This window comes from Papio anubis, chromosome 4 (genome assembly GCF_008728515.1).
Source record: "Papio anubis isolate 15944 chromosome 4, Panubis1.0, whole genome shotgun sequence".
Classification (NCBI taxonomy): domain Eukaryota; kingdom Metazoa; phylum Chordata; class Mammalia; order Primates; family Cercopithecidae; genus Papio; species Papio anubis.
Genome location: NC_044979.1, coordinates 168,775,087 through 168,801,726, shown reverse-complemented (window position 1 = coordinate 168,801,726; position 26,640 = coordinate 168,775,087). Strand labels below are relative to the sequence as shown.

The 26,640-nt window shown below is 43.1% G+C and overlaps 1 protein-coding gene across 8 annotated transcripts in view; it reads right to left on the bottom strand.

The window, feature by feature from the left end:
* IFNAR2 (interferon alpha and beta receptor subunit 2) overlaps positions 1-26,640 on the bottom strand; it is a 36,189-nt gene that overhangs the window by 8,080 nt on the left and 1,469 nt on the right. For 7 of the 8 annotated variants that reach the window (XM_021935111.2, XM_021935116.2, XM_021935113.1 and 4 more), the window contains exons 2-7: positions 16,159-16,250; positions 14,526-14,567; positions 13,166-13,289; positions 11,645-11,817; positions 9,220-9,365; positions 4,799-4,967 (exon numbers count right to left, since the gene is read on the bottom strand). In XM_021935111.2, coding sequence (XP_021790803.1) covers positions 4,799-4,967; positions 9,220-9,365; positions 11,645-11,817; positions 13,166-13,289; positions 14,526-14,567; positions 16,159-16,213 — 709 coding nt within the window. In that variant the 5' untranslated portion in view covers positions 16,214-16,250. Of the gene's footprint in view, positions 1-4,798; positions 4,968-9,219; positions 9,366-11,644; positions 11,818-13,165; positions 13,290-14,525; positions 14,568-16,158; positions 16,251-26,640 lie in introns of those variants that run through there. The other variant, NM_001169040.1, reaches the window with a different exon arrangement.

Genomic DNA, 26,640 nt, shown 5'->3' with positions numbered 1-26,640 from the left:
AAAATGCACCAATCAGCGCTCTGTATAACACACCAATCAGCGCTCTGTAAAATGCACCAATCAGCACTCTGTAAAATACACCAATCAGTGCTCTGTAAAATGCACCAATCGTCAGGATCCTAAAAGTAGCCAATCACGGGGAGGACTGAAAAAAGGGCACTCTGATAGGACAGAAACGAACATGGGAAAGGACAATAAGGGAATAAAAGCTGGCCACGTCCAGCCAGCAGTGGCAGCCCCCTCAGGTCCCTTTCCAAGCTGTGAAAGCTTTGTCCTTTTGCTCTTTACAATAAACCATGCTACTGCTCACTCTTTGGGTCTGTGCCATCTTTAAGAGCTATAATACTCACCACAAAGGTTCATGGCTCCATTCTTGAAGTCAGCAAGACCACGAACCCACTGGCAGGAACCAACTCTGGACACATAAGGAATTGCCCTTGCCCAAAAGGGGGCTGCCTCATCTGGAGGCCATGCCATAGATCACCACCAGTAACTGACTGGCTGCTGACTTGAAGACATGGTTCATGCTTCAGAGAACCCCTTGGGATCAGGCTTAGCTGAGAGCCACATGCTTGCTTAATTTCTCTCTCCCCATCCCTACCTGTTCCCTCTTTCCCCTTCTCCTAAGATGCCCCCACCAATAAATCACACTTAAAAATGAATTCACATCCCAGGTTCTGCTTCTAGCAAATGCAAATCAAGACACTGTCCTATTAAAAATAGCAACCCACTCTCCTCCACCTGACATCCCCCTTACCTCCTTTCCTGCATAATTTTTTTCCATGGTACTTACTTAACATACAATCTATTTTACATGTTGATCTTGTTCTGTCTCCTAATGCAATGTAAGCTCCACAAGGTGAGAAGTTTTTATCTGTTTTCTTCACTGCTAAATCCTCAATATCCAGAAAAGAATCTGGCTCATAAGAGGCCCCCAATAAACATTTGTCAAATGAATGAACAGAGCTTTTCCTTAGGGCCTAAATATTAATAAAAGAGCCACACAATTAATTTTAGGGCTTGACAAGGGGAAGGTGTTTATCCAGATCTCTGGGCTAAAATCCCCCCATATCAGTCTGCCCTAGGATCGCAGTGCTTACTGCTGAGCCTATGTTAATGCTGGTCTCAGGCTATCCTTCCAAGACCCCTCACCATCCAAACCTGTCTGGTGTCTGAGTTTGGCTAGTTGAGAGTAGGTCAGATGGCAAGCAGAGAGTGGCAGAGGTCACGTTACCTGAACCTATTTGCTTCCTGAGTTTCAAACAAGAATTTGACATCAGGTACAGTATTTGGATAATTAGAGAGTGTGGCACTTGACCTGTCTTGGGTAATAATCAAAGAATGAGGGCTGACTTGATGTGCAGCATGATGTGTTCACACCAAGTAAAAATGGAATAACCCGAGAGGATGTTGTTGTTTCACCTCGGTAGGTGAAATGGAAAAGAGTCAGGGGAGAAAGTGAGTCATCACAGAGTTCATCAGCCTTCAAGGAGCTTGTGCCTTCTCAGTCAGCAACACGTTCACCTTGGAACTGAGAACTGAGTTTCAATGGTAGACACCATCTGTCTACCAGGTCACTAATTTCAGTTTTTATTGTCTATAGGAGTTTTGTTTTTATGTAAGATCAATGATATAATAAAACATACGTATATATCCAGTCTTTGTCCCTAGCTTCTGGAGCAGAGCTTCAAAAATCTGTGGAATTTCCTGAACGATAGGAGTGTCTTTTGTCCACAAGCCCTTTTAGGGGCCATATATGAGTTTATGCTTGTGAGGTGACGGGGCAGGGTGTGGACAGCTTCAGGATGAGGGCTGGTCCCTAGGAAAACTAACCACATATGATCAGACGGTTGGAACTGCCAGCTCCCCCATTTGACCTCTATCCAAGGAGGGGAGTGGGCTGGAGACTGAGATCAATCCTGCAGCCAGTAATTTAATCAATCACACCTACATAATGAAACCCAATACAAACTGTGAACACCAAGGGTTGGGGAGCCCCCAAATTCATGAACATATGGATGCACAGAGAGGGTGGTACACCCTGATTCCCCAGGGACAGAAGCTCCTGCACTTGGGATCCTTCCAGACCTTGTCCTGTGCACCTCTTCAATGGCTGTCCCTCAATTCCTTTATAATAAAGTGGTAATCATAACACTTTCCCGAGTTCTCTGAGTCATTTTAGCGAAGTATCAAACCTAAAGGGAGGTCATGGGAACTCCCGAATTTGTAGCCAGGTCAGATGGAAGTGCAGGTAACCTTGTCACCCAGGACTTGTGGCTGGCGTCTGAAGTGGGGGCAGGCAGTTTTGTGGGACTGAGCCTTTCACCTGTGGGGTCTGTGCTAACCTCGGGTAGTGTCAGAAATGAACTGAATCATTGGACAACTAGTTAGTGTCAGCTGGTGTTAGAACAAAGATATGCACATTTATTTTCCATTTATATTTCTGAAAGAGCTATAGTCAGATAGAATCTATATGTAGTTTTAGGTTTGCCTGTATTTTGTTGACATAAAAATAACTTAAGCTAAAGGTGTCTGAGATGTTCTCTCCTTTAGAACCAGTCTATGCATCATCTGGTCCTGAGGAACACTAGAGAATCAAATCATACTGCCCTGTAGTGAAGCCAACACACAGCACTGTTATGTGCTAGGCAACGTTCCGTAGCTCACTTCATTCACAAATGACCATATCACTTTGTCAATGAAAAGAGCCAAAGGCAGTAACATACTTGAAGAGATTTAGTCTGAGCCAAATACAAGTGACCAATGGCCCATGACACAGCCCCAGGAGGTCCCGAGAACCCTTGGTCAGGGTGCAGCTTGGTTTTATACATTTTAGGGAGACATAAGGCATCAGTCAATGCATGTAAGACGTACACTGGTTCAATCTGGAAAGGTGGGACAACTCGAAGTGGGGGCTTCCAGGTCATAGATAGATTCAAAGATTTCCTGATTAAAGACTTGGAATTAATAAAAGGAAGCATCTGGATTAAGACAAAGGGTTGTGGAGGCCACGGTTCCTATTATGCAGATGAAGCCTCTGGTAGCAGGCTTCAGAGAGAATAGATTGTAAATGTTTCTTACCGGACTTAAAAAAGTGCCAGACTCTTAGTGAATTCTCTCTTGGATCAGGAAGAAGACCTGGACTGGGAAGGGGGTTCTTTATAGAAAGCAGATTTTCCCTGCAAGAGACAGCTTTGCAGGGCCATTTTACATATGTCAAAGAAATGTATTTTGGGGTAAAATACTTTGATTTCTTTTAGGGCCTGCTACCCATCATGTTGGTATTAGTGCTACAAAGCGTCTTTTTGTCTTAAGGTTTCTGTTTTAACATTAGTGCTGGCCAGCTGTGCCTGAATTCCAAAGGTAGGAAGGTACAGTGAGGCATGTCTGGACCACTCATTCCCATCATGACCTGAACTGGTGTTTCATTTACTTTACTTTATTTGGCCCTTGTCCAAGAGGAGGGGTCCATTCAGTTGGTTGGAGGGCTTAGAATTTTATTTTGGTTTACAACTGAAGTAATTTCTTTATAGATCCTACCTTATTTTTATTCTCGTAAATCAGAACATTAAAGATACTTCCATTGGTGTCAGAGGCATTTGAGCCAGAGCAACTCCACCTTGAATAGAAGCTGGGTAAAATGAGGCTGGGACCCATTTGGCTGCATTCCCAGACAGTTAAGGCATTGTAACTTACAGGATGAGATAGGAGGTGGGCACAAGATACAGGTCGTAAAGACCTTGCTGATAAAACAGACTGCAGTAAAGCCGGCCAGAACCCACCAAAACCAAGATGGTAGTCCTCACTGCTACACTCTCACCAGCACCATGAGTTTACAAATGCCACGGCAATGTCAGGAAGTTCCCCTACATGGTCTAAAAGGGAGAGGCATGAATAATCTACCCCTTGTTTAGCATATCATCAAGAAATAATCATAAACATGGGCAACCAGCAGCCCTTGGGGCTGCTCTGTTTACGGAGTAGCCATTCTTTATTCCTTTACTTTCCTAATAAACTTGCTTTCACTTTATGGACTCGCCCTGAATTCTTTCTTGTGCAAGATCCAAGAACCCTCTCTTGGGGTCTGGATTGGGATCCCTTTCCCCTAACACTGGGGTTGGGACATTTAGAAGGGCTTCTTTGAGGAAGACTTGCATAGCTTCTCACTTTTGGTAAAATAGGTGGAGACTTGGCTACTTCCTGAGAAAACAATCAGCAGGGACTTCCGAGATTTGATTGTTCTCACTCCCAAGGGGAGGAAGGTTTGGGATCACACTGTTTACTGTTCTGATGTCTGTGTAACAGAAAGGTGTTCAGCCTTCATTAGTGATTTTCTCGCACACCCTGGCAAGGGTCCCTTTCATCTATGAGCTACAGCTGATGCCAGATCACCTCTATGGACTGCACCCAATCTCGCTGCTTCCACCTTTTCACCCCTTAATGCCACTGTATGCCACTGTCTCAAGCAGCTCCACCTCTTCTGGCATTTGGCTTCAGCAACGGCCACACTAAGGGCACACAGCGCTGAATTTAATCCTGACTCCCTGAAATAAAAGCATTTCCATTTCAAGACTTCTGATCTCATCGAGTAGTATCTGATTGTCTTTTGGTATGACAACATAAAAGTGACTCTACCAGATCGTACACACGAATCAACAGAAAACATCTCTGGGAGGTGCCATTATTGGAAGAAAGACCTTTAGTGCTCCACGAATTTCCGATTCTTTTCTTTAAATAGGCTTGCCCTCAGAGTAAAAGCATGAATACTGAAAACACGAATTTAAAAAAATGAACATACCTGATTCCTGGCCAGGTTGAAGGAGGGTGCATTTTAAGGGAGACTTTATGACTGCCTGCTCATCGTTATGCTCGAAATAAACAGATACACAGTAGTTTGTGTTTGGAATTAACTTGTCAATGATATAGGTGAAATTTCCACTCATGTTTCCTTTTACTGTGGGTTTATGCTGTAAAAATAAGCAAAAAATCAGTAAGACTCTGAGAATTTCATTTAGAGGCAGGCCTTAAGAATCTCTTTTGGGATTTGTCTTCAAATCTCAAACAGGGTTAGATTTATCACAGGCTTGGTAAGAAAAAGGATTTATAAGTCACCTGGAGTACGTAAGCTATCAGAAAACTACACCTACATGCACTTATATACACCCGCACACACACATATTTTACACCCATGAAATCTAGTCTAGCAACTTCATTTTACAAATGAGATAAAAGTCTTCAAAGAGGAATAAAAGTCTCTGTGACATCATTTTTACATGATTATCTTCTCTCATGGACAGTGTGTGTCTACTTTACACTTGAGAAAGTGCCTTCATAACATTAACTCTTTTGACTTTCAAAACAGTCTGCAAAATAGGCATTCTCTCCATTCAACGGATGAGAAAACTGTAGCTCAGTGTGGCTAAGTAACTTCTCCAAGGTCACAGAGCTTGTCTGTGACAAAACCGACGTCTAGTTTCTCATCTTCTCCCTTTATCGATAGATAGATAGATAGATAGATAGATAGATAGATAGATAGATAGGTAGATAGATAGATATAGATAGATAGATGGGGGTCTCACTCTGTTGCCCAGGCTGGAGTGCAGTGGCACGATCTTGGCTCACTGCAACCTCCAACTCCTGGGTTCAAGAGATTCTCTTGCCTCAGCCTCCTGAGTAGCTGGGATTACAGGCGCCTGCCACCATGCCTGGCTAATTTTTTTTTTTTTTTTTGAGACACAGTCTCGCTCTGTCTGGAGTGCAGTGGCTGGATCTCAGCTCACTGCAAGTTCCACCTCCCAGGTTTATGCCATTCTCCTGCCTCAGCCTCTGGAGTAGCTGGGACAACAGGTGCCCGCCACCACGCCCGGCTAGTTTTTTGTATTTTTTAGTAGAGATGGGGTTTCACCACGTTGGTCAGGCTGGTCTTGAACTCCTTACCTCAAGCGATCTGCCTGCCTTGGCCTCCCAAAGTGCTGGGATTACAGGCGTGAGCCACCGCGCCCAGCCATCCCCCTTTAAACACCTGGCCTCTTCTTTCCTGTAGTTGCGTTCCACTTCAGAATTTAAAAGATGATATGAAGGCTCTTTCATGAATAATAAATTTGTATCATGTTTTACAGTTTTTTAAATACATTCTTACTAGCAGTTTAATAAATGAGGATTCCTAGCAGCTCACATACAGCCTTCAGTAATAATGTTTTTCTGTAAATTTCTGTTTGGGAGGAGGAGTTAGTAAACAAACTTACGACCCAACAAACTAAAAGCTTCCCCTCCAGTGACCACCACACAGCCTCCTTCCCTGTTTGGAAAAACTCCTTAGAAAAATGAGTTCTCTTCACTGTCTCCAATTTTTCTCCTCCTGCTCTTTCTTGAATCTACTCCAACCAGCTCTTTGACCCTGACTCTATTAAAACTACTTTTATCAAGGACACAATGTTGCTAAATCCAATAGTCAGTCCTCTTCCATTGTCCCATTTGCAGCACTGGACTCAGTAAACCACTTTCTCCTTCTGGAACGTTCTTCTCTCAGCTACCGGGACACTACTCTCACCTGCTTCTCTCCATGCCGGTTGCTCTTTCTCAGTCGATTTTGCTGTTTCTTCCTCATGTGCCAGATCTCCAAATTTTGGAATGTTCCCGGGGTTATGTCCTTGGACGCCTTCTCTTCTGAGTGTCTATTCCAGGTGATCTCATCTGGTCTCAGGGCATTCAACATGCACCAAGAAGCCAGTGGCTCCCAGGCTCTCTCTCTAGCTGGGGGTTCTCCCCTGGACTCCAGACTGGCACATCCAGCTCCTTACCCACGTCTCCTCCTAGATCCCTTACAGGCACCTGGAATTTAACATGTCCCAAACCCTCTAACCCTATCTAACCCTCACCTGCTTCATTCATCATCTTCCATAGTTAATGGGGAAGTTCGTCTTGCTCCGTGTGCAAAATATATGCAGAATTATGAGCTGGGCATGGTGGCTCACACCTGTAATCCCAACACTTTGGGAGGCTCAGGTGGGTGGACTGCCTGAGGTCAGGAGTTAGAGACCAGCCTGGCCAACACAGTGAAACCCTGTCTACTAAAAGTACAAAAAATTAGCTGGGTGTGGTGGTGGGTGCCTGTAATCCCAGCTACTAGGGAGGCTGAGGCAGGAGAATTGCTTGAACCTGGGAGGCGGAGGTTACAGTGAGCCGAGATCGTGCCATTGCAGTCCAGCCTGGGCAACAAGAGTGAAACTCTGTCTCAAAAACAAACAAGCAAACAAGCAAACAAAACTCCAAAATATATGCAGAATTTGATGGCTTCTCACTACTCATTACCCCTCTACTATCAAGGTCCAAGCCACCACCATCTGTTGCTTGGATTATACTAGTAGCTTTTTTTTTCTTGATTTAATTTAAAGGCTATTTTCTTCACGAAGAAGGTGTCTATTAACTACAGTTTTTCCTCTTACAGAGTAGTCAGTATCCTAATAAGCATCAGTCTCTTATTTTAGGAATCATAATCTAAAACATAGAGTTAGTTGCTTATGGGGTGAACACAAATGAGACATGATTGAAACAGGAGATTTAATGATACTTCACATAGTCCTTAGGCCACATAAACTTATTTTCCCCCCATTTTTGCTCCTTTTCCTAGAGTATTGATTATAATCCATGTTGATATTAAAAGAAACATGATAATAATCATATAATTTGTTACTGCCTATTAAGTGACTGCCACCCTGACTGTGTCTTAACTGGTCTCCTAACTCCCATCTTTGCCCCTATGGTCTATTTTTAACAGCCCAGCCAGGATGCCCTGTTAAGCCTTGGGTTCCAGGGGCTTCCATCACACTCAGAAGACCCAGACCCACAAACTCCTACCAGGTCCAGCCACATTTACCCTCTGACCTCACCTCCCCCTCACCTCCTGCTTGGTTACTCCAGTTCAGCCACCTCTCCCTGCTGCTGCTGAAACACACCGGGCCCACTCCAGCCTCAGAACCTTTGAACTTCCTGTGCCCTCTGCCTGAAATGCATCTACCCTGATTATCTCTCAGGCTGGTCTTACTTGCAAGGGTTTTCTACTTGGCAAAGGGCTCTACAGACAAGCTGCTGCTATACCAGTGAGAGCAATTTGTCCATTTCCACTTATTCCTGCATTCGGAGGGACTGGGACAACAAAAATTGAAGATCCAGGTCTGTCTGATACCAGATTACCCTAAGGTTACTGACAGTCAGGTCCCTTCGGCAAGAAATTCATGAGACAGAACTGAAGAGGTTTGGCGCAGGGCTCGCTTCATCCTTAGCATAGAGTGTCACGGTGAGATCGGCACCATCCTGCCAACATACGGTGAAACCCCCGTCTCTACTAAAAATACAAAAACTAGCCGGGCGGTGGCGGGCGCCTGTAGTCCCAGCTACCTCGGAGGCCGAGGCAGGAGAATGGCGTGAACCAAAGGCGGGAGCTTGCAGTGAGCCGAGATCGCGCCACTGCACTCCAGCCTGGTGACACAGCGGCGAGACTCCCGTCTCAAAAAAAGAACTGCCAGAAGAGCCACTTCCTTACTGTGTGTGACGGCCAGACAGGCAGCAACAGATGCTTTTCACAGGTGGCTCAGCTAAACCCTCCTTTTCAAAGAAATCTCTCCAGGGCTCACTGAAATTTGGCTGTACTCTGCATCTCCCTCCCACACCCTCTCTCCTGTGTGTTCCTTTATGTTGTACATGTGGCTTATTCTTTTTTTTTTTTTTGAGACGGAGTCTTGCTCTGTTGCCCAGGCTGGAACGCAATGGTGCAACCTCGGCTCACTGCAACCTCTGCCTCCCAGGTTCAAGCGATTATCCTGCCTCAGACTCTGGAGTAGCTGGGATTACAGGTGTTTGCCACCAGACCCGGCTAATGTTTGTATTTTTAGTATAGATTGGGTGTCACCATATTGGCCAGGCTGGTCTCAAACTCCTGACCTTAGGTGATCTGCCCACCTCGGCCTCCCAAAGTGCTGGGATTATAGGCGTGAGCCACCACGCCCAGCTGTGGTTTATTCTTTTAAAGAAGACTGTGCTGCAGGTTTAGATCAATATAGTGAATGAACTATAGTGACTTCTTCCCTAAGGTCAGACCACACAGAAGCCTGACCTTTCAGCTTTAATTGTTCAACTGCAAATTTCCTTTCCAAACAGACAGTCAAGTGCATTGACTACCCACTCAGAACTGTTTTGATCCTAACAGGAGAAGCCACTTACCTTCTTAACAATCCCCTCTGACTGCTCTTCAATGACGAGTGATAAATCAAACTGTAATTCTTCCTCAACAATAGATGGAAATTTCACGATCACATTAATGTGGTTGGTAAAACCAACAATCTCAAACTCTGGCGGTTCAAAAGACACTGTTCAGAAAACAAAAACAGACAGGAACATGTGACTGAGACCATACGTGGCCCACAAAGTCTAAAGTGCTTCTTCTCTGGCCCCGTATAGAAAATCCGCCAAGACCTGATTTACATCATAACTTTTCATTGCTAATGCTATTCCACTAAGTGACTGTATCATGATTTAACTGATTCACTGTTTTGAACATTTAAATTGTCTCTGATTTTTATTAAAGACTTAATGTATCATGGGATATTCTTCGAACTACATTTTTGCATTTCTCCTTCATAATTTCTTTCTCTCTCTCTCTCTCTCTCTGTCTCTCTTTTTTTCTTTCTTTCTTTTTTAATGTAGAGATAGGGTTTCGCCACGTTGCTCGGGCTGGTCTTGAACTCCTGAGCTCAAGTGATCCACTGCTCTCGGCCTCCCAAAGTGCTGGGATTACAGGTGTGAGCCACCGTGCCCGGCCTTAATAATTTCTTTGGGACAAGTTACTAAAGAATTCTGGATTAGAGTAAGCACATGTTAAGGTTTTTAATACATGCTGTCAATTACTTCAGATGGACCATGCCAAAGCAAGCTCTTTGTATTCCCTCTAAGCCTGGATATTTATGTATTTTTCATATTTATCATTTGAGTCATGAAACATATCTCACTGTTACTTTAATATGCATTCTCTAAGCCTGGATATTTACGTATTTTTCATATTTATCATTTGAGTCATGAAACATATCTCATTGTTACTTTAATATGCATTCTTTAACAACCCAAATACCATGAACTACAAATTCTGATTTTCTTTCTTTTCTGTGTGTACACACAGATGTCTGTTTATACACATACATCAACATGCACACAAATCTGGCAAATGTCATATCTGAATTGTTTGCCACAGTGGCAACAAAGTAGTAGTCATCCTTACTACTTTGCTAAGCATGTATGAGCACGTGCACACCCGCCTAGCCTACAACAGGAAGCTGAGACCAAATGGTTCTCTTGGAAACTCGTTGTAAAGTGGGAAATTGAAAAAGTAACAGAGCTGGAGCTGTTAACACAGTGCCTTAGGGAGCTGACTTGAGTCATAGGGAAAGAAAGAAGGGGTAGACCTGTTCTTCGGTTCTAGTCTTCTCCTCTGAGCTTTGGGTCCTAGGTGCATGCACACTTGGGTGTTCACACACAAAAGAACTATTGGGTTATAATGTGGGGGTGGAGTTGCTGTATCAAGAAAACACTGGGGTCAGGTGTGGTGGCTCATGCTTGTAATCTCAGCACCTTGGGAGACTGAGGCAGGCGGATCACTTGAGGTCAGGAGTTCGAGACCAGCCTGGCCAACATGGTGGAACATTTCTACTAAAAGTACAAAAAATGAGCCAGGCGTGATGGTGTGTGCTTGTAATCCCAGCTACTCTGGAGGCTGAGGTGGGAGAATCGCTTGAACCCGGAAGGTGGAGGTTGCAGTGAGCCGAGATCGCACCATTGCACTCTAGCCTAGGTGACAGAGTGAGACTCCATCTCAAAAAAACAAAAAAAGAAAGACAGAAGGAGAGAAAGAGAGAAAGAGAGAGAGAGAGAGAGAAAGAAAGAAAGAAAGAAAGAAAGAAAGAAAGAAAGAAAGAGAAAGAAAGAAAGAAAGAAAAGAAAGAAAGAAAGAAAGAAAGAAAGAAAGAAAGAAAGAAAGAAAGAAAGAAAGGAAGGAAGGAAGGAAGGAAGGAAGGAAGGAAGGAAGGAAGGAAGGAAGGAAGGAAGGAAGGAAGGAAGGAAGGGAGGGAGGAAGGGAGGGAAAGAAAGAAAGAAAAAGAGAAAGAAAGAAAGAAAGAAAGAAAAGAAAAGAAAGAAAGAAAAAGAGAAAGAAAGAAGAAAGAAAGAAAGAAAGAAAGAAAGAAAGAAAGAAAGAAAGAAAGAAAGAAAGAAAGAAAGAAAGAAAGAAAGGGAAAAGAAAAGAAGGAAAGAAAGAAAATACTGGGCCAAAGAGGTGGGAGAGCTAGATCCAGCCCACCTGAACCTGGCTCCACACTTCCTGTCCGGCTATGAAACCGAAAAACAGCAGCTCCTACTGCCTTATACAGGCACTGGGCGAATATGCAAAGCACAAGTTATCATTCCACTTTTCAGATTAAAAAAACCAAGGCTCAGAGAGGCAAAGCAGTCCACGGATACAGAGCTAGGAAGTGGCAGGGCCAAGAGGTGAGCCCAGCCCCAGGTCTAAAACACCTTTGCAGACCTCCTATTTCACAGAATAGCAAATGATAATGATCTTGATGATGGGGACAAAGTGGAGAAACAGAGATAAACTCACTGTCTATGTCCAGCCAGAAATTGCGTGAGCAATTGGACAAGGTTGTGTTCCCGCTGAATCCTTCTAGGAGGGTGACATAGGCCTCGTGTGTGCTTCTCCACTCATCTGTGAGGTCACAAAATGATCTTGTGGTATTTGCACAGTTCTTAACTATCTTCCAATCTTCTGGTTTACTTTGGAAAGAAAAAAATGGAAAAAGGAAAGTGTGAACATTGACGTAATGAGAGTCTATTTTCGGGTGCCTTACTTCATTGTTTCCTTTAGGGCTCTGCTCAAATATCACTGTACTAAGTGATCTTCCCAACCATCTTATTGAAAATGGAACATCTTATACCCTCCCCACCCCTGCACTTTCAATCCCTCTCTCTCTTCTTGATCGTAGCATTTACCCACACCTGTCACACTATACCTTTGTTTACTCATGTCTCCATTTACATAATATCTGCTCCAGGAGGGCAAGGACTTTGGTTCACAGTTGGACCCCCTGACAGGTAACAGGTGCTCAGTAAAATTTGCCGGATGAGTAAATGAATGAATGAAACTTGGGCCCTCATGGTGGAGGCCTCAGATCTCCCTCCCTCTATGGGACAATCATGAATGTCTTCCCTGAGACCCCCTCCCTCTCTGGCTAAGACTAGATGATCCAGTCCTAAGTCAGACCTGGTCTATTTCAGGGACAGCGCAGACATCTCATCTACCAAGCTTCAGTTAGTTGGATGATACATGTGACCACTCAATGCAGAGAAAAACTTTTAAGACTTTAGCAGGCACCAAATAGAAACTCACAAGAGGTCTTCCACTGGCTTAGTCAGTAAGCAGGAGCGGCAGCAGCTCTAGGCCAAATAAATAACCAACAAAAGGACACTCCAAGGGGTTGCTAGATCAAAGCAATGACTTCTAAGATTGGTAGGCGTGGGAAGAAGAAAGACAAACAGGACTCCAACCATTATGTCATGAATCCTTGCAGCAACCTCTCAGCAGAGGCATTCGCTTAGGGGCTGAACTCTGTGCCAAGTGTCAAGCTGGTTAGTGACCAAACCAGACTTTGCACCCAGGCCTGTCCCAGACTAGGCCAGGCAGTTTCTGGTGTCCCAACAGAGTAAAGAAAAGTGAACATAAACCATCAACCTGGTCAAAAGACCTTTGGATTCCTGTCCTCAGATAATGGGACTTTTAAACATTCAGACTGACTGAAATAGAGAAATCATTGCCTAACCCATACACAAGAATTATTTTGTATGTGAGGTTCTGAGCTGTAGAAATTGAATTTGATGACACATACAAGCTTTGTCAAAATAAATGTGGATTATTAAAGTATTCAATTTAATTAAAAATGGATGTGTGATTGTGTTTTGCCTTTGGCCTTTTAAGGCTCTGAATAAGAAACGCAGAGAGAAGGAGAGGTAGACAGGAAAAGAGAGAGGGAGAGGCAGAGAGAGAGAAAAGATCATCTCTTCTTCCACTCCCCATATAACAGAACAATAATATGTTTACCAAGAGAAAATGAAATATCAAACCAACCTCATGATTGTATACAGCAATGTATAGCGAGTTGCCACAATGGAGTGGTTTTTTAATTCCCATGATAAGATGGACCGGAAATTTCGCAATGATATCTTAAAAGTGCAAGATTCACTTGTGTAATCTAAAGAGAAGAAGGAAAGAAAGGCATTGAAATTTGGAACCCACAGTTGTATTCTGGTCACTGTTCAGTCATTTCTTGGGATCTAGAACCCACACCTCTGGCAGATAACACCTCCAGAGAGCCTTGGGTCTTGAAAACAGGAAGTCTACAGGACATGGGAAATGAACTAATAAGTTAATTCACGAACAACATATTGTCAGGGCAGGCAAGTGTAGGAAACAGGAACTGTGCACTGTGTAAGCAGAGTCTGGACAGAAGGGCTTCTCCAATGCCCTTGGACTGTCCCTCCATGGTTCACTGGACCAAAATAACCCAGGCCATCCCAGCCCAGGTGGTGCACTTCCTTTCATTCTCCCCAACCCATTCTCCCTCCCCAAGCCGTTCTCTCAACTCAGCTCCCAGCTCCTCCATGAAATCCTCCTTAAGTAGCTCAGCCCACTGCAAATTTTCATTCCTCTGGATTCCCCAGCATACTTATTCCCTGGATCACAGAGAGCAGGGGAGTATAACATGAGCCCAGACTGGCCCTTTGTAAGCATTTAAGCCCCATAACAATGCTGAAGTAGGCACTAAGAAGAGACTCATTTTACAGACTGTGACACTGAATTGAATTATACAATGTCATGCAGGTGGGAAGTGGCAGTGATAAATAAAACATTAAAGCCACACTTGCCAAATTCTGCCTTATATGGTTAAATTGTTAAAGATCATCTAAGTTTCCTGTGGTTAGGACCCAGGCCTTTGTTTCTTGATTGCCAACTCTTCAACCCCAACCAACGCTTAGCGCAAGGTTGGACCCATATTTAATGCTTAATGAAGTTTTGTGGACAGATTTATATATGTAGCAAGAAGTTTAGTTAAAAAAGATTATCGTCCTTTGTCTGGAACCATCAGGGTGGAAGAATGTAAATTAAAGAGCAAGTATTTCTGGGCCATCTTTTGTTTGGCACAGTCTGTGTCTCCTCGTTCTTCTATTAGTGAGATTATTAAGAGTTTGAATATTCTTTAAAGAAGTTTAAAAATGATCTCTAGTGTTCATTTCTTAGACTAGTTTTGTATCTCTCAAAAAACCAGAGTTAGCTCATTTTAGCTCCTTTTACAGAGAAAGAATCCCAATAAAATTGGTAACAGATGTACAATCAGAAATCAAATATCCCACATTTTATACCTCTGAAAGGCTGCCCCAACACTTTCACTCTTATACAAAATTTAGTGAAGACAAAAAACATCTCTTACCAGGCAAATCATGTGAAATGCCAAACACGAGGCTGATACACACTAGAAGGAAGAAAACACATTAGAGAGGCAACAGTTTTATCTGGGCTCAACTTGCAATGATTACTCTAAGTCTGGAATTCTTTAACACACATTTATTGGTATCAGATTGAGACTTTTCTTGTACTAAAAAAATGTCCACATAGATGGTTTTTATTCTACATTGGTGCCAGCAGCACATGGTGCAAGGACTGTGATCTGAGCTAAGATCCATTTGGGAGCTGACACTAACAACAGTATGTACGGTCCCTGTTCTGCCCTGCTTTTTCCACTTAAACATATATTTGGGGCCAGGTGCCGTGGCTCATGCCTGTAATCCCAGCACTTTGGGAGGCCAAGGTGAGTGGATCACACAAGGTCAGGATTCGAGACCAGCCTGGCCAACACGGCAAAACCCTGTCTCTACTAAAAATACAAAAAATTAGCTGGGTGTGGGGGTGCACACCTGTAGTCCCAACTACTTGGGAGGCTAAGGCAGGAGAATTGCTTGAACCCAGGAGGCGGAGGCTGCAGTGAGCTGAGATCGCTCACTGCATTCCAGCCTCGGTGACAGAGAGAGACCCTGTCTCAAAAAAAAAAAAAAAAAAAAAGGCTGGACGCAGTGGCTCACGCCTGTAACCCCAGCATTTTGGGAGGCCAAGGCGGGTGGATCACTTGAAGTCAGGAGTTTGAGACCAGCATGGCCAACATGGTGAAACCTTGTCTCTACTAAAAATACAAAAATTAGCTGGGCATGGTGGTGGGTGCCTGTAATCCCAGCTACGTGGTAGGCCCAGGCAGGAGAATTGCTTGAACTCAGGAGGTGGAGGCTGCAGTGAGCTGAGATCACACCCTGTACTCCAGTCTGGGTAACAGAGTGAAACTATGTCTCAAAACACACACACACACACACACACACACACGAACTTTTTTTTTTTTTTGAGACAGAGTCTCGCTCTGTCGTCCAGACTGGAGTGCAGTGGCACCATCTCGGCTCACCATGTTAGCCAGACTGGAGTGCAGTGGCGCCATCTCGGCTCACCATGTTAGCCAGGATGGTCTTGATCTCCTGACCTCGTGATCCACCTGCTTCGGCGTCCCAAAGTGCAGGGATTACAGGCGTAAGCCACCGCACCCGGCCACACACGAGATCTTTAACACCAAAATAATTTCCTTGTTTTTGTTGAAGTACTTGGGCTGGCTGAGGGCGTGTCCTCAGAAGCAATTGTCCATCCTAGAAACATTCTCAGAATATGAATAAGCATGCTACTAATTAATCAACTTTAGAGTTAAAAGACATTTATCAAAGATTGGGGAGGAAGAAAGGGTGTTAGGAGAAATTACTCTTCAAATTATAGGCGAGCATAGTCCCAATTATTATTGCCTTAAGTCACTCATTTGTTTTCTGAAAATTAACAACAGGACAGGAAATTACACTGAATCTAAACCACTAGTGTAGGTTTCCTATCTGCTTTCCACTTAACTCCTGACGCTAGGCAGGCTGGAACTGGGTCCTCTAGTCAGGGAAATTAGTTTGCTACTTCCTGCCAGGGTCTCCATGAGGATGGCATCACAGCTTGCTTCTATAAGAGCTAAGATAAAAAGCAGCACTCACCCATGAGAAACAAATTAAGCGGTCTGACGATGAAGGCATTCTGGCTCAAAAGCATCTTTGCTATTTTTAGAGTCTTCTCTTGACTTTTACATCTGAAATCAACATTAGGTGATTAAAATTCTGAAGTGTCTAATTAAATTGCAAATATAAAAATGGGAGCAAAAACAAGACAAGGAGAGACCTGTAAGGAACAGTAAAATTCCTAGCTCCGGGAACTGGATCATTTACCCCATTTATTCAAGTGAGCCTGGTCTCAACTTCTGGGCCCAATCCCCCACCTAGTCAGGGAGGAATTTTAAATTTAACTTTTGAACAGGCAACAGTCATTGGGTTCAACAATTTTAAGCATACAAAGAAAAAAAAAATAGTGAAAAGTCTTACTCCCTTTAGAAAACTACTTTTTTTTCTTTTGTGAATCCTTCAGAGTGTCTCCACACATAAGCAAAAACAAACGCATATTTCTAATTTCCCCATCTTTTAGACAAGAGATAGCATGTATAGTCCCTGTTCCACCCTGCTTTTTTCAGTTAAAAATATATTTGGAAGATCTTTCTATCCTTGTTTTTTAAAATAGCTGGATAGAGTTCTACTCTATAGACACACCATTATTTATATAATTAGCACCCCTACTATAGACATTTGAATTATTTCCAGTCTCCTGCAAGGAAATCTCTTTCATTTTGTACATGTGCCAGTTTAAGTGTGGGAAAATTTCCAGAAGTAGAGCTGTTAGACAAATGACGTATCAGTTAGGGTTCTGGCAGGAAACACCTCATTCAAATTAGGATAGACACTTTTAAAAAATACATTTAAAGGGTACAAGTGCAGTTTTGTTAGATAGATATATTGCATAGTGGTGAAATTTGGGCTTTTAGTATACCCATCACCTGAATAGTATACATTATACCCATTAAGTAATTTCTCATTCCTTAACTCCCTACACGCCAATCCACCCTTCTCAGGCAGTAATGACTATTATTCCACATTGTATGTCAATGTGTGCACATTATTTATTAACAGCTCCCGCTTATAAGAACAGGTGGTATTGACTGTTTCTGAGTTGTTTCTCTTAAGATAATGGCCTTCAGTTCCATCCATGTTGCTGCAAAAAACATAATTTCATTCTTTTTTATGGCTGAATATACTGTGTGTGTATATATATATGTAATTTTTTTTTTTTTTTTTTTTTGAGACGGGGTCTTGCTGTGTTGCCTAGCCTGGAGTGCAGTGGTGCAATCATGGCTCACTCCAGCCTCAACCTCCCAGGCTCAAGCAATCCTCCCACCTGTCCCCCTACGTAGCTGGGACTACAGGCATGTGTCACCACACACCGGCTAATTAAAAAAAAAATTTTTTTTTAGAGACGGGGTCTCACTATATTGCCCAGGCTGATCTCAAACTCCTGGATTCTTGCCTTGGCCTCCCAAAGTGCTGGGATTACAGATGTGAGCACCACACCTAGCCACATTTTCTTTATGCAATCATTTGTTGATGAACACTTAGGTTGATTCCATATCTTTGCAACTGTGAACAGTGCTATGTTCTGAGAAATTCATTGTTAGGCTATTTCATTGTGTGAATATCATAGAGTATACTTAGACAAACCTAGATAGCGTAGCCAACTACACATCTAGGTTATACGGTATAGCCTATTGTTCCTAGGCTATAAATCTGTCCAGCGTGGTACTGTGCTGAATACTGCAGGCAGTTGCAACACAGTGGCATTTGTGTATCTGAACATATTTAGACACAAAAAAGGTACAGTAGAAATATGGTATAATCTTATGGGGCCACTGTCATATAAAGAGTCCATCTTTGCCCAAGACATCATTAGGGGGTGCAGGACTGTATTTACAAATGTGTGAGCAGGCTGTAGGCAAACCAGAAGGGAGAGTATAGAACCTGCAGCTCACAACATTGAGGCCTGTGACCACTCTGGGGCCCAGAAGGCAGAGTCCAGAATCTGTAGTTCACAACATTAAGGGCTGTAGCTCACAACATTGAGGGCTGTGACCACTCTGGACTTGCAGAAGGGAGAGTCGAGAACCTGTAGCTCACAACATTGAGGGCTGTGACCACTCTGGGCCTGCAGAAGGGAGGGTATAGAACCTGCAGCTCACAACACTGAGGGCTGTGACCACTCTGGGCCTGCAGAAGGGAGAATATAGAACCTGCAGCTCACAACATTGAGGGCTGTGACCACTCTGCGCCCTAGGAGGGAGAGTAGAGAACCTGCAGCTCACAACATTGAGGGCTGTGCCCACTCTGGGCCCCAGGAGGGAGAGTACAGAACCTGCAGCTCACAACATTGAGGGCTATAACCATTCTGGGCCTGCAGAAGGGAGGGTATAGAACCTGTAGCTCACAACATTGAGGGCTGTGACCACTCTGGGCCTGCAGAAGGGAGAGTTGAGAATCTGTAGCTCACAACATTGATGGCTATAAATCACTCTGGGCAGGAAGGGGAAGAGAAAGAGCCAACACTGCAGTTTGTAAGGAGAAACTCCTATATGAGCAGCTATGACATGAGACCACTAGACACAGCCAGACCAAGAGGGCAGTGCAGGCAGGAGGCTGAGGGATAAATATCCCTCACTGTGTCCCTCACTTCTCTCATTTGGGGCTCCCCATCGGCTGAACACAACCAGAAGCCATAGGGCAAGGGGCCTGGGTTTGTATCCTTACCAGACAGGATCCTGGGCCAACTAACGAGTGGGGAGAGGGGAAGGTGGGTCTGAAGAAGCAGACAGAAGAGACCTGGCAATGAAACTATGCATCTGTAATTTGGATAGAAACTGTCACTCCAGCCACCCTCGGGGCTGTACAAATTTATATAACCACCTGTAACGTGTGAGAATTTTGGTTTCCCTGCCATCTCTTCTTACAGGTGTATCATCAAGTTCTTGGATTTTTCTCAAATTCATAAACAAAAAATTGTCTTTCACATTAATTTGTATTTCTCTTACTCTGAGTGTGATCAAACATCTTTATCTTTTCATAGGTTTAAGAGTGATTTGTATTTCCTTCACATTAACTGTTCGTGACTTTGGCAATGTTTCCATTGAGCTGTTGCTATTTTCTTACTGGTTTGCAGGAGCTTTTTTTTAAAGTAGAAGGGAAACTGTGATATGAGTCACATCTTTTTCTTCTCTCCCCAGTCTGTCACTTGCCCTTTGAGTTGCTTGTGCTGTTTTAAAAAAAAACACCCCCTCCCAAAAAAAAAAACCACCCAGAAGTTTTTGAGTTTTACGTTTTCAGATTTAAAGGTATTTTCTTTCTTAGCTTCTAAATTTGGAGTCATAATCAGAAAGTCTTCCCTATTCGCAGGTGAGAAAGGAATTCTTCAAGAAGAATTTTAAGGAGCCCCAGTAGATCTTGCTCCTTCTCTCTCTCGGATATTTTGTCCCCACCACATGACTAAGACCTGTAGATTGTGGGCATTCTTCTGTCCCCCAAACACTGGGGAAATATCATCAAAATAAAAAAAGACCATGAAATCGCAGACTTGTCATGGCTTGTGTAGACTGTCTGTGGCTGGTGACACAGGCATAAGAAGAATTTACCATGACAGTTTAGGTCAAGAAAGGCAGATTTATTAGAGAAAGTAGGAAAATACATTGCAAGGGGGCAATGGGCAGGTCAGTAAGAGAGGAGGTGATTGCCAGGAGACAAAGGCCTTTTGGGGACTTTATAAAATGCAATTTGGGCTGAAGAGTGCTACGTGGAGGACTGACAATGCCAAGGTAGCTGGGAGCTAACTTGCATTCTTCTGTCAGCCAAGATGTTTGATGATAAGTTGAAGCATTTGATGGTAAGCAGGAAGACTGTGAGTTATGTGTGCAGGAGGGTCATATGTCCTGGGCCATAAAGAAAGGTAGACCTATAGCTTCTCTGCTTCTTCTTTCTGTTTGTATGTACTAGACCATGAAGCAAGGTAGACCTATAGCTTATCTGCTTTATCTCTTTGCTTTCCCCTAGACCCCCAGACTGACTCCTCTTCCCTAATTAGGACTTCACAAGACCAAGTTCAAGCTAAAAACAATGTAATTTTTAAGTCTTCTCTGTTGCCACAGTAGCAGGTCCAACCTGGGGTATTCTCTTAGAGAAATCGAAGTGATTCCAAGTCAAAATTTCCAGCCTTGCTACAGACTCCATCACCCATGAGATATCCAAGCGTGACTGCCTGGAACTAATCCCATAATACTGTAACCATTGAGAAACATCTGCTGAGGCATCTTGATGTGACGTCATCTCCCATAATCACTCCACAGCAGAGGGGTTGCCTAGTTGTGAACATTCCCCTAGATACCACCACACCCAGACTGTAGAAGGGCAACTTCTTCATTTTATTTTTTGAGACAGGGCCTCACTCTGTCACCCAGGCTGGAGTGCAGTGGTATAATCTCAGCTCACTGCAACCTCTGCCTCCTGGGCTCAAGTGATTCTCCCACCTTGGCTTCCCAAGTAGCTGGGACTACAGGGATGTGCCACTATACCTGGCTAATTTTTGTATTTTTTTTTTAGAGATGCGGTTTTGCTATGTTGTCCAGGCTGGTCTTGAACTCTTGGGCTCAAGTGATCCTCCGACCTCAGTCCCCCAAAGTGCTTGGATTACAGGTGTGAGCCACCGTGCCCATGCAGGGCAGCTCCTTTATACTTGTACACCTAACCTGACCTCTGACATGTGGCCTCTGGTCCCTCCGTTTGTCTCCAATGGTGGCACATCTTCATCTTTGTTATATATCTGCAGGAACACTCAGTCTCTTCAGCAGCCGAGAAAACACACACACACACACACACACACACACACACACACACACACACACTTAGAAGTCCCATTCTCCCCCTCTGGGCCAGGGGATGGCTTCCTCCCTTGCTTTCTGGTGACCCATACTTCACTTGGAACCACATGCCTGATTACTAGATTCTTCTTGCTTGGAAAATATAATATCCCATCTTGGTATCCTGCCTAAATTATTAATGGAGCGCCTTAAAACTCCTGCTGACTACAAATAGATCAGTCTTCCTAAAGCATGGCTAGTCTCAGTCCCTCTGGGCCCTGCAGCTAGAAGGATCCTACACTTGGCTTAAGGCTCTCCTGTGGCTGTCCCGAAATTCTTAACCATTTTATCTTTCAATGTGTGTTTTGTGCTAGGAGCCCCAGCTCACCCTTGGATTCTTCCCCATCTCCTGCAGGTTAGGCTCCCAGCAGAGGAACCCCAGGCCCTGACTGGCTTCTCTCTCTATGTCTAACTGCTGCTGCTGTTGGCATGGGGCGTCAACTGGGACCACATTCCACTGAAGCTCTCCTGGTGCAGATGCTGGAGAGGTCAGGGCCAGCACTCCAGCCTCGCCCCATGGACTGGAGTCAGAGGGCAGCTGGCTGGAGGTTGGGTCTGGCAGGGATGAGTCTCTGGGTCACTCTTGACCCAGGTACCTAGCATGTCTGAGGCAGAGATGTAAAGACCCTTGGACGAGGCCACTACACTGTGGGTTAGGATGGTAGGTGCTTGGGAAAGGGAGATGCAAGACTTGACTTCCCCAGAGCCTGCCCCAGGCTGGATCGAGGGGAAGCTAGCAGGAGGGGGATGCCTAGAAGTCAGGTGCAAGTACACGCATCCTAGAGTCACCAGGGCAGAGGGGACCCAGGGACCTGTACGAATCTGCTCCAGCTCCCTCGGTATCCCTGTGCCTGAGGGAGGGCTCCTTCGGGTGGCTTTGTGCCTGGTGGAGACTCTCCCTCTTTGCAATCTTCCTGTCTGGCTTCAGTTTGCTCCTTCTGGCTAGTTCGAGGGAACCTCCCAAGATGTGCTGTAAAGTCCTAATGGTATAACTTGGTATAATTCATAATTCCATATATGAATTAAACATTCTTATTTAAATCTGGTTTTGCATAATATAAAGAACTGCAATATTCATGCTAATAATTCAAGTTTTTATTTTTATTTTTTTTTTTTGAGACGGAGTCTCGCTCTGTCCCCCATGTTGGAGTGCAGTGGCGCAATCTTGGCTCACTGCAAGCTCCGCCTCCCGGGTTCACGCCATTCTCCTGCCTCAGCCTCCTGAGTAGCTGGGACTACAGGAGCCCGCCACCACACTCGGCTAATTTTTTGTATTTTTAGTAGAGACGGGGTTTCACCATGCTAGCCAGGGTGGTCTCAATCTCCTGACCTTGTGATCCACCCGTCTTGGCCTCCCAAAGTGCTGGGATCACAGGCGTGAGCCACCGCGCCCAGCCTATTTTTTTTTACTTAGAATGATATTAAATAGCAAACAAAAAAACATTACTGTGGAAGAAAAGTCTTTATATTTTAGTACCTTTAGTGGTACTTTCTCCTGCATTTTTATTTGGCTCTGGGTGGGCCCTGCGAATTATGTAGTCCGCTCAGTCTGTAGCTCACTGTGGCCTGACGATGCACTAAGCTCCTTAGGTTAAAGTCAAGGCTATCAGCCTTTCCAGTTTTTCCTGGAGTTACTGCCCTGCTGAGCTCCAGGTGACAGGTCATGCCCTGCTCTTGTCAGAGGTGTTGGAACCACAGTGACTCCATCTTGAGTAGCTCCTGGGTAAAATGAGGCTGAGACCTGCTGGGCTGCATTCCCAGGGGGTTAGGCATTCTTAGTTACAGGATAAAATAGGAGGTCACAAAGACCCCGCTGATAAGACAGAATGCAGTAAAGAAGCTGGCCAAAGCCCGCCACACCAAGATGGTGACAAAAGTGACCTCGCTGCTTATTATATGCTAATTATAATATATTAGCATGCTAAAGGAAACTCCCACCAGTGCCACCACAGTTTGCAAATGCCATGGCAATATCCAGAAGTTACTCTATATGGTCGAAAAAAGTGAGGAACCCTCAGTTCCAGGAACTCCCACTCCTTTCACAGACAACTTATGAATAATTCATCGTTTGTTTAGCATATGATCAAGAAATAACCATAAGTATACTCAGTGGAGCAGCCCATGCTGCTGCTCTGCCTATGGAGTAGCCACACTTTTATTCCTTGACTTTCTTAATAAATTTGCTTTCACTTTATTCTGTCAGCTTGCTCTTGAATTCCTTCTTGTGCGAAGCCAACAACCTATGTGGTTTCCCAGGCTGAACCCCAATTTTGTCACAGGTTCACCCTGTGACACTCCGGCCTTCTCCATTCTGAAAGAAAAGCTCTACCTGCCATTTACCTTGAGACCAGACAAACCCTGCCAATTTTCAAGACCCAGATCAAATGGATGGATTGGTTGAAGTGATTCTTTGAATTTCAACTCCTCCTAGATGGACAAAACCCTCCGGGAACTCGCTGCCTCATAGTCTCCTGGTAGAAAGCATGGCTGTGTCTTTCCTTCTGTCTCACACAGACTGATGCATATTGCCAGGAAGGCAATGAATAATGAATGAACTGGATTCAGAAATGTTAGACAAATACAATTACATGTCTTTTTCTGGAAATTAGAAAAATATGAAAAAGTACAAAGAAGAAAGTAACACTCATCCTTATTCCTATCATCCAGCATCAACAATTGTTAACATCTTGGCATATTTGATTCTAGTTTATTTTTCAAATATCTTTTTTCTTCTGTAAAAACGATTACTATCATTAACATTAGGTGAACATAATCCCACAAAACTTTCTATGCATAAACACACACACACACACACACACACACACACAGTGTTTCTGTTTAATGTTACTTGGGGAAAGACTAAAATAAAGTCAAAGGAGTTGCTAAAATTTAAATTTTTTTGTCCATAAGAAAGTATAATCTCCTACAATATCCCTCTAAGGTTTTAAATAAAACTTACAAAAGATATTAAAAGCTACAGCATTACATATTCACGTAGCACCTTTTAATTTTATACCATATTTACTATTCCATTCTTTGAAAGAAGAGAATATTGGTATTCTCATATTTCCTTCCATCTTCCTCCCCGACTTCTTTTTTTTTGGCTGTATATTTTTGTCTAGCTTTATAATCCCATTCTATCCTACCCATAATTTCTACAGATATATTAATTCTATATTTAAATAGAATAAATACTCATCAAGAGTCTTTTTACCATTCTCTACTTTTAAGTTCTTTATTTTGATTTATCTCTTAATTTGCTATTTCCTGGATCTTATTACCCAGCAAGTTTTGTTTTTCCAAAAACAGTTCATGGGTGCTGAATTCCCTTTGTTCTTCTGGAAAAAAATACCTGCCCCTCCCCCGCGCCCCGAAAAGTTTCTTTCCCTTGGAACTGTTCCCTCATAATCATCATAATCTGGCATGTAGTGCTGCACTGAAGTCTAAGGCCAGCTTGATTTTGTTTTTCCCTCCTTTACTTTTTCTTCTCAGATTCCTAAATAATTCTTTCTCTTCGAATTTAAGTAGTTTATCTTAGTGCTTCTGTATTCCATATGACATTTTCTGGAACATGGCATGTTCCTTTGGCCTACAGACCGTTTTTTCTTCATTTCAAGAAGCTTTCTTCGGACTTATTTTTATTTGAATTTTCTGTCCCATTTGTTGACTTCTCTATGTCTTGGACTCCAGTGGTCCCAATTCTTTATTGTATTTTGTCTTTCACAATTGCTTCTTTCTTCTTAATCTTTGTCCTTTTTCAGCTGAATTCACTGGGCTTCCTTACTGGGCTTTCTTCTATTAAAATACTTTTATTTTCAGCAGTATTTCTTCTGTTCTTTCTCCTGACTTATTTGTTCTGTCACTATGTTTTTATGGTCTTCAATTTTCCTTTAGGTCTGCAATCTTCCTTTTCATCTCCAATTTACAATTTTCTCATCTTTGAGTTTGTTTTACTGGATTTATATTTTTATCAAGTTGTTGTATGGTGTAAGGCAATGGTAATGAATTTCTTCTGTTCCAAGCATAATTCTTTGTTTTTAGTAAGACGCCTTGCAAGCCATGTTGTTCTTTCCTTTCCTTTTTTTCCCCCTTACCATTTCTGTTCACTTTGCTGGTGCTAGTTTGGCTTTAGCACCTCCTACTGATATGGCAGAGTGAAACCTTGACTTCCTTTTTACAACTGCACCTGATTCCAGCTTGTTCTGTAAAGCCTGGGCAATTTCTCTAGCCCGGAAAGTTGGTGCCCAGTGAACCTTCCCCCATCTCACTCACCTTCATCCAGCAGAAACAGCCCACTGCTCCTTTGCAAGAAAAGAAAAAAGCAAAGTATGTTGCGATTCAGTTTCTTTCTTTCTTTTTTTTTAAAAAAAACCAAAGACTGGATCAGTTTTCTTCTTCCTTATTTGTTACAGAGAATTCTCACTATAGGTTCTGGTGGTTGAGACACACTTGAATTTTAATTTTTTTTTTTTAAACTTGAGAATTAAAAACAAATAAATGAAAACCAATGACAATGTTGATGGATATCCCCATGTACCAGATGGTAAAACCCTGGTTTGTGGGGTAACTTGTTTTCCTGTTGGGGCCAGAGAAAATTGGCGGTGGCTCTGAACTCCTCCCCATCATACACACTTCTCTTTTTCCCTCATTTTCTCTTTTCTGTACCTCTAAGTCTGTCAACCTCCTCTGCCAACTACTTGTTTTTCCTTTACTCTTCCCTGAATTGCATACCCCCCAGTTTCATTCTTCCAAAGGAAGAAGAAGGACCCTCAGGGCCAGTGCCGTCAAGCTCTGCTCTAACTCACTAACATTTCACAAATTATAACATGCACATTTTCTTTTCACATTTGAGCATTTCTAAAATCAGAATGCTTTCATTCTGGTGGCATGACATAGCAAGATTGACAGTGTCTTTTCTTCATTACATAAAACGAAAGTGCATCTTATAAGCAACAGCATTTTAGTCTGGGTTTTAGCTTTGATAAAACATGATGATTGAGTCTGTAATACTAGCATTTTGGGAGGCCTAAGCAGGTGGATCATTTGAGGTCAGAAGTTCCAGACTTGGCTGGGTAACACAGTGGAAATCCCATCTCTACTAAAAATACAAAAAGCCAGCCGTAGTAGCACATGCCTGTAATCTCTGCTACTCAAGAGGCTGAGGCAGGAGAATTACTTGAACCCAGGAGAGGGAGGCTGCATTGAGCCAAGATTGCGTCACTGCACTCCAGCCTGGGCGACAGAGCGAGACTTTGTCAAAAACAAAACAAAACAAAACATGATGATTGATAATCAAAGATGATACATACCATTGACTCTTGAACAGTTTGAAGGTTTATAAAGGTAGCAGAAAAAATGAGTCCAATGTGGCTTTGAGTGTGCAAGTGTGAGCCACGTAATAGATATTTTAATAAATGTTTCACTTCTAAGATAGTACTTCTTGGGTTATGATCCTTTTCATACTTTTTGAAATGACTTTTAAACAAATCACCATTGTCAAATTATGTGAACCAAAATCAGATTTTCTTTAACTTTTCAATAAACACATGAGAAACTTTAGAGGAAATATAAGAAAAATGAGTCATGTAGATTTTTGATTATCTAAAATTGTGGAAAACAACTTTATGAACAATAGAACTGA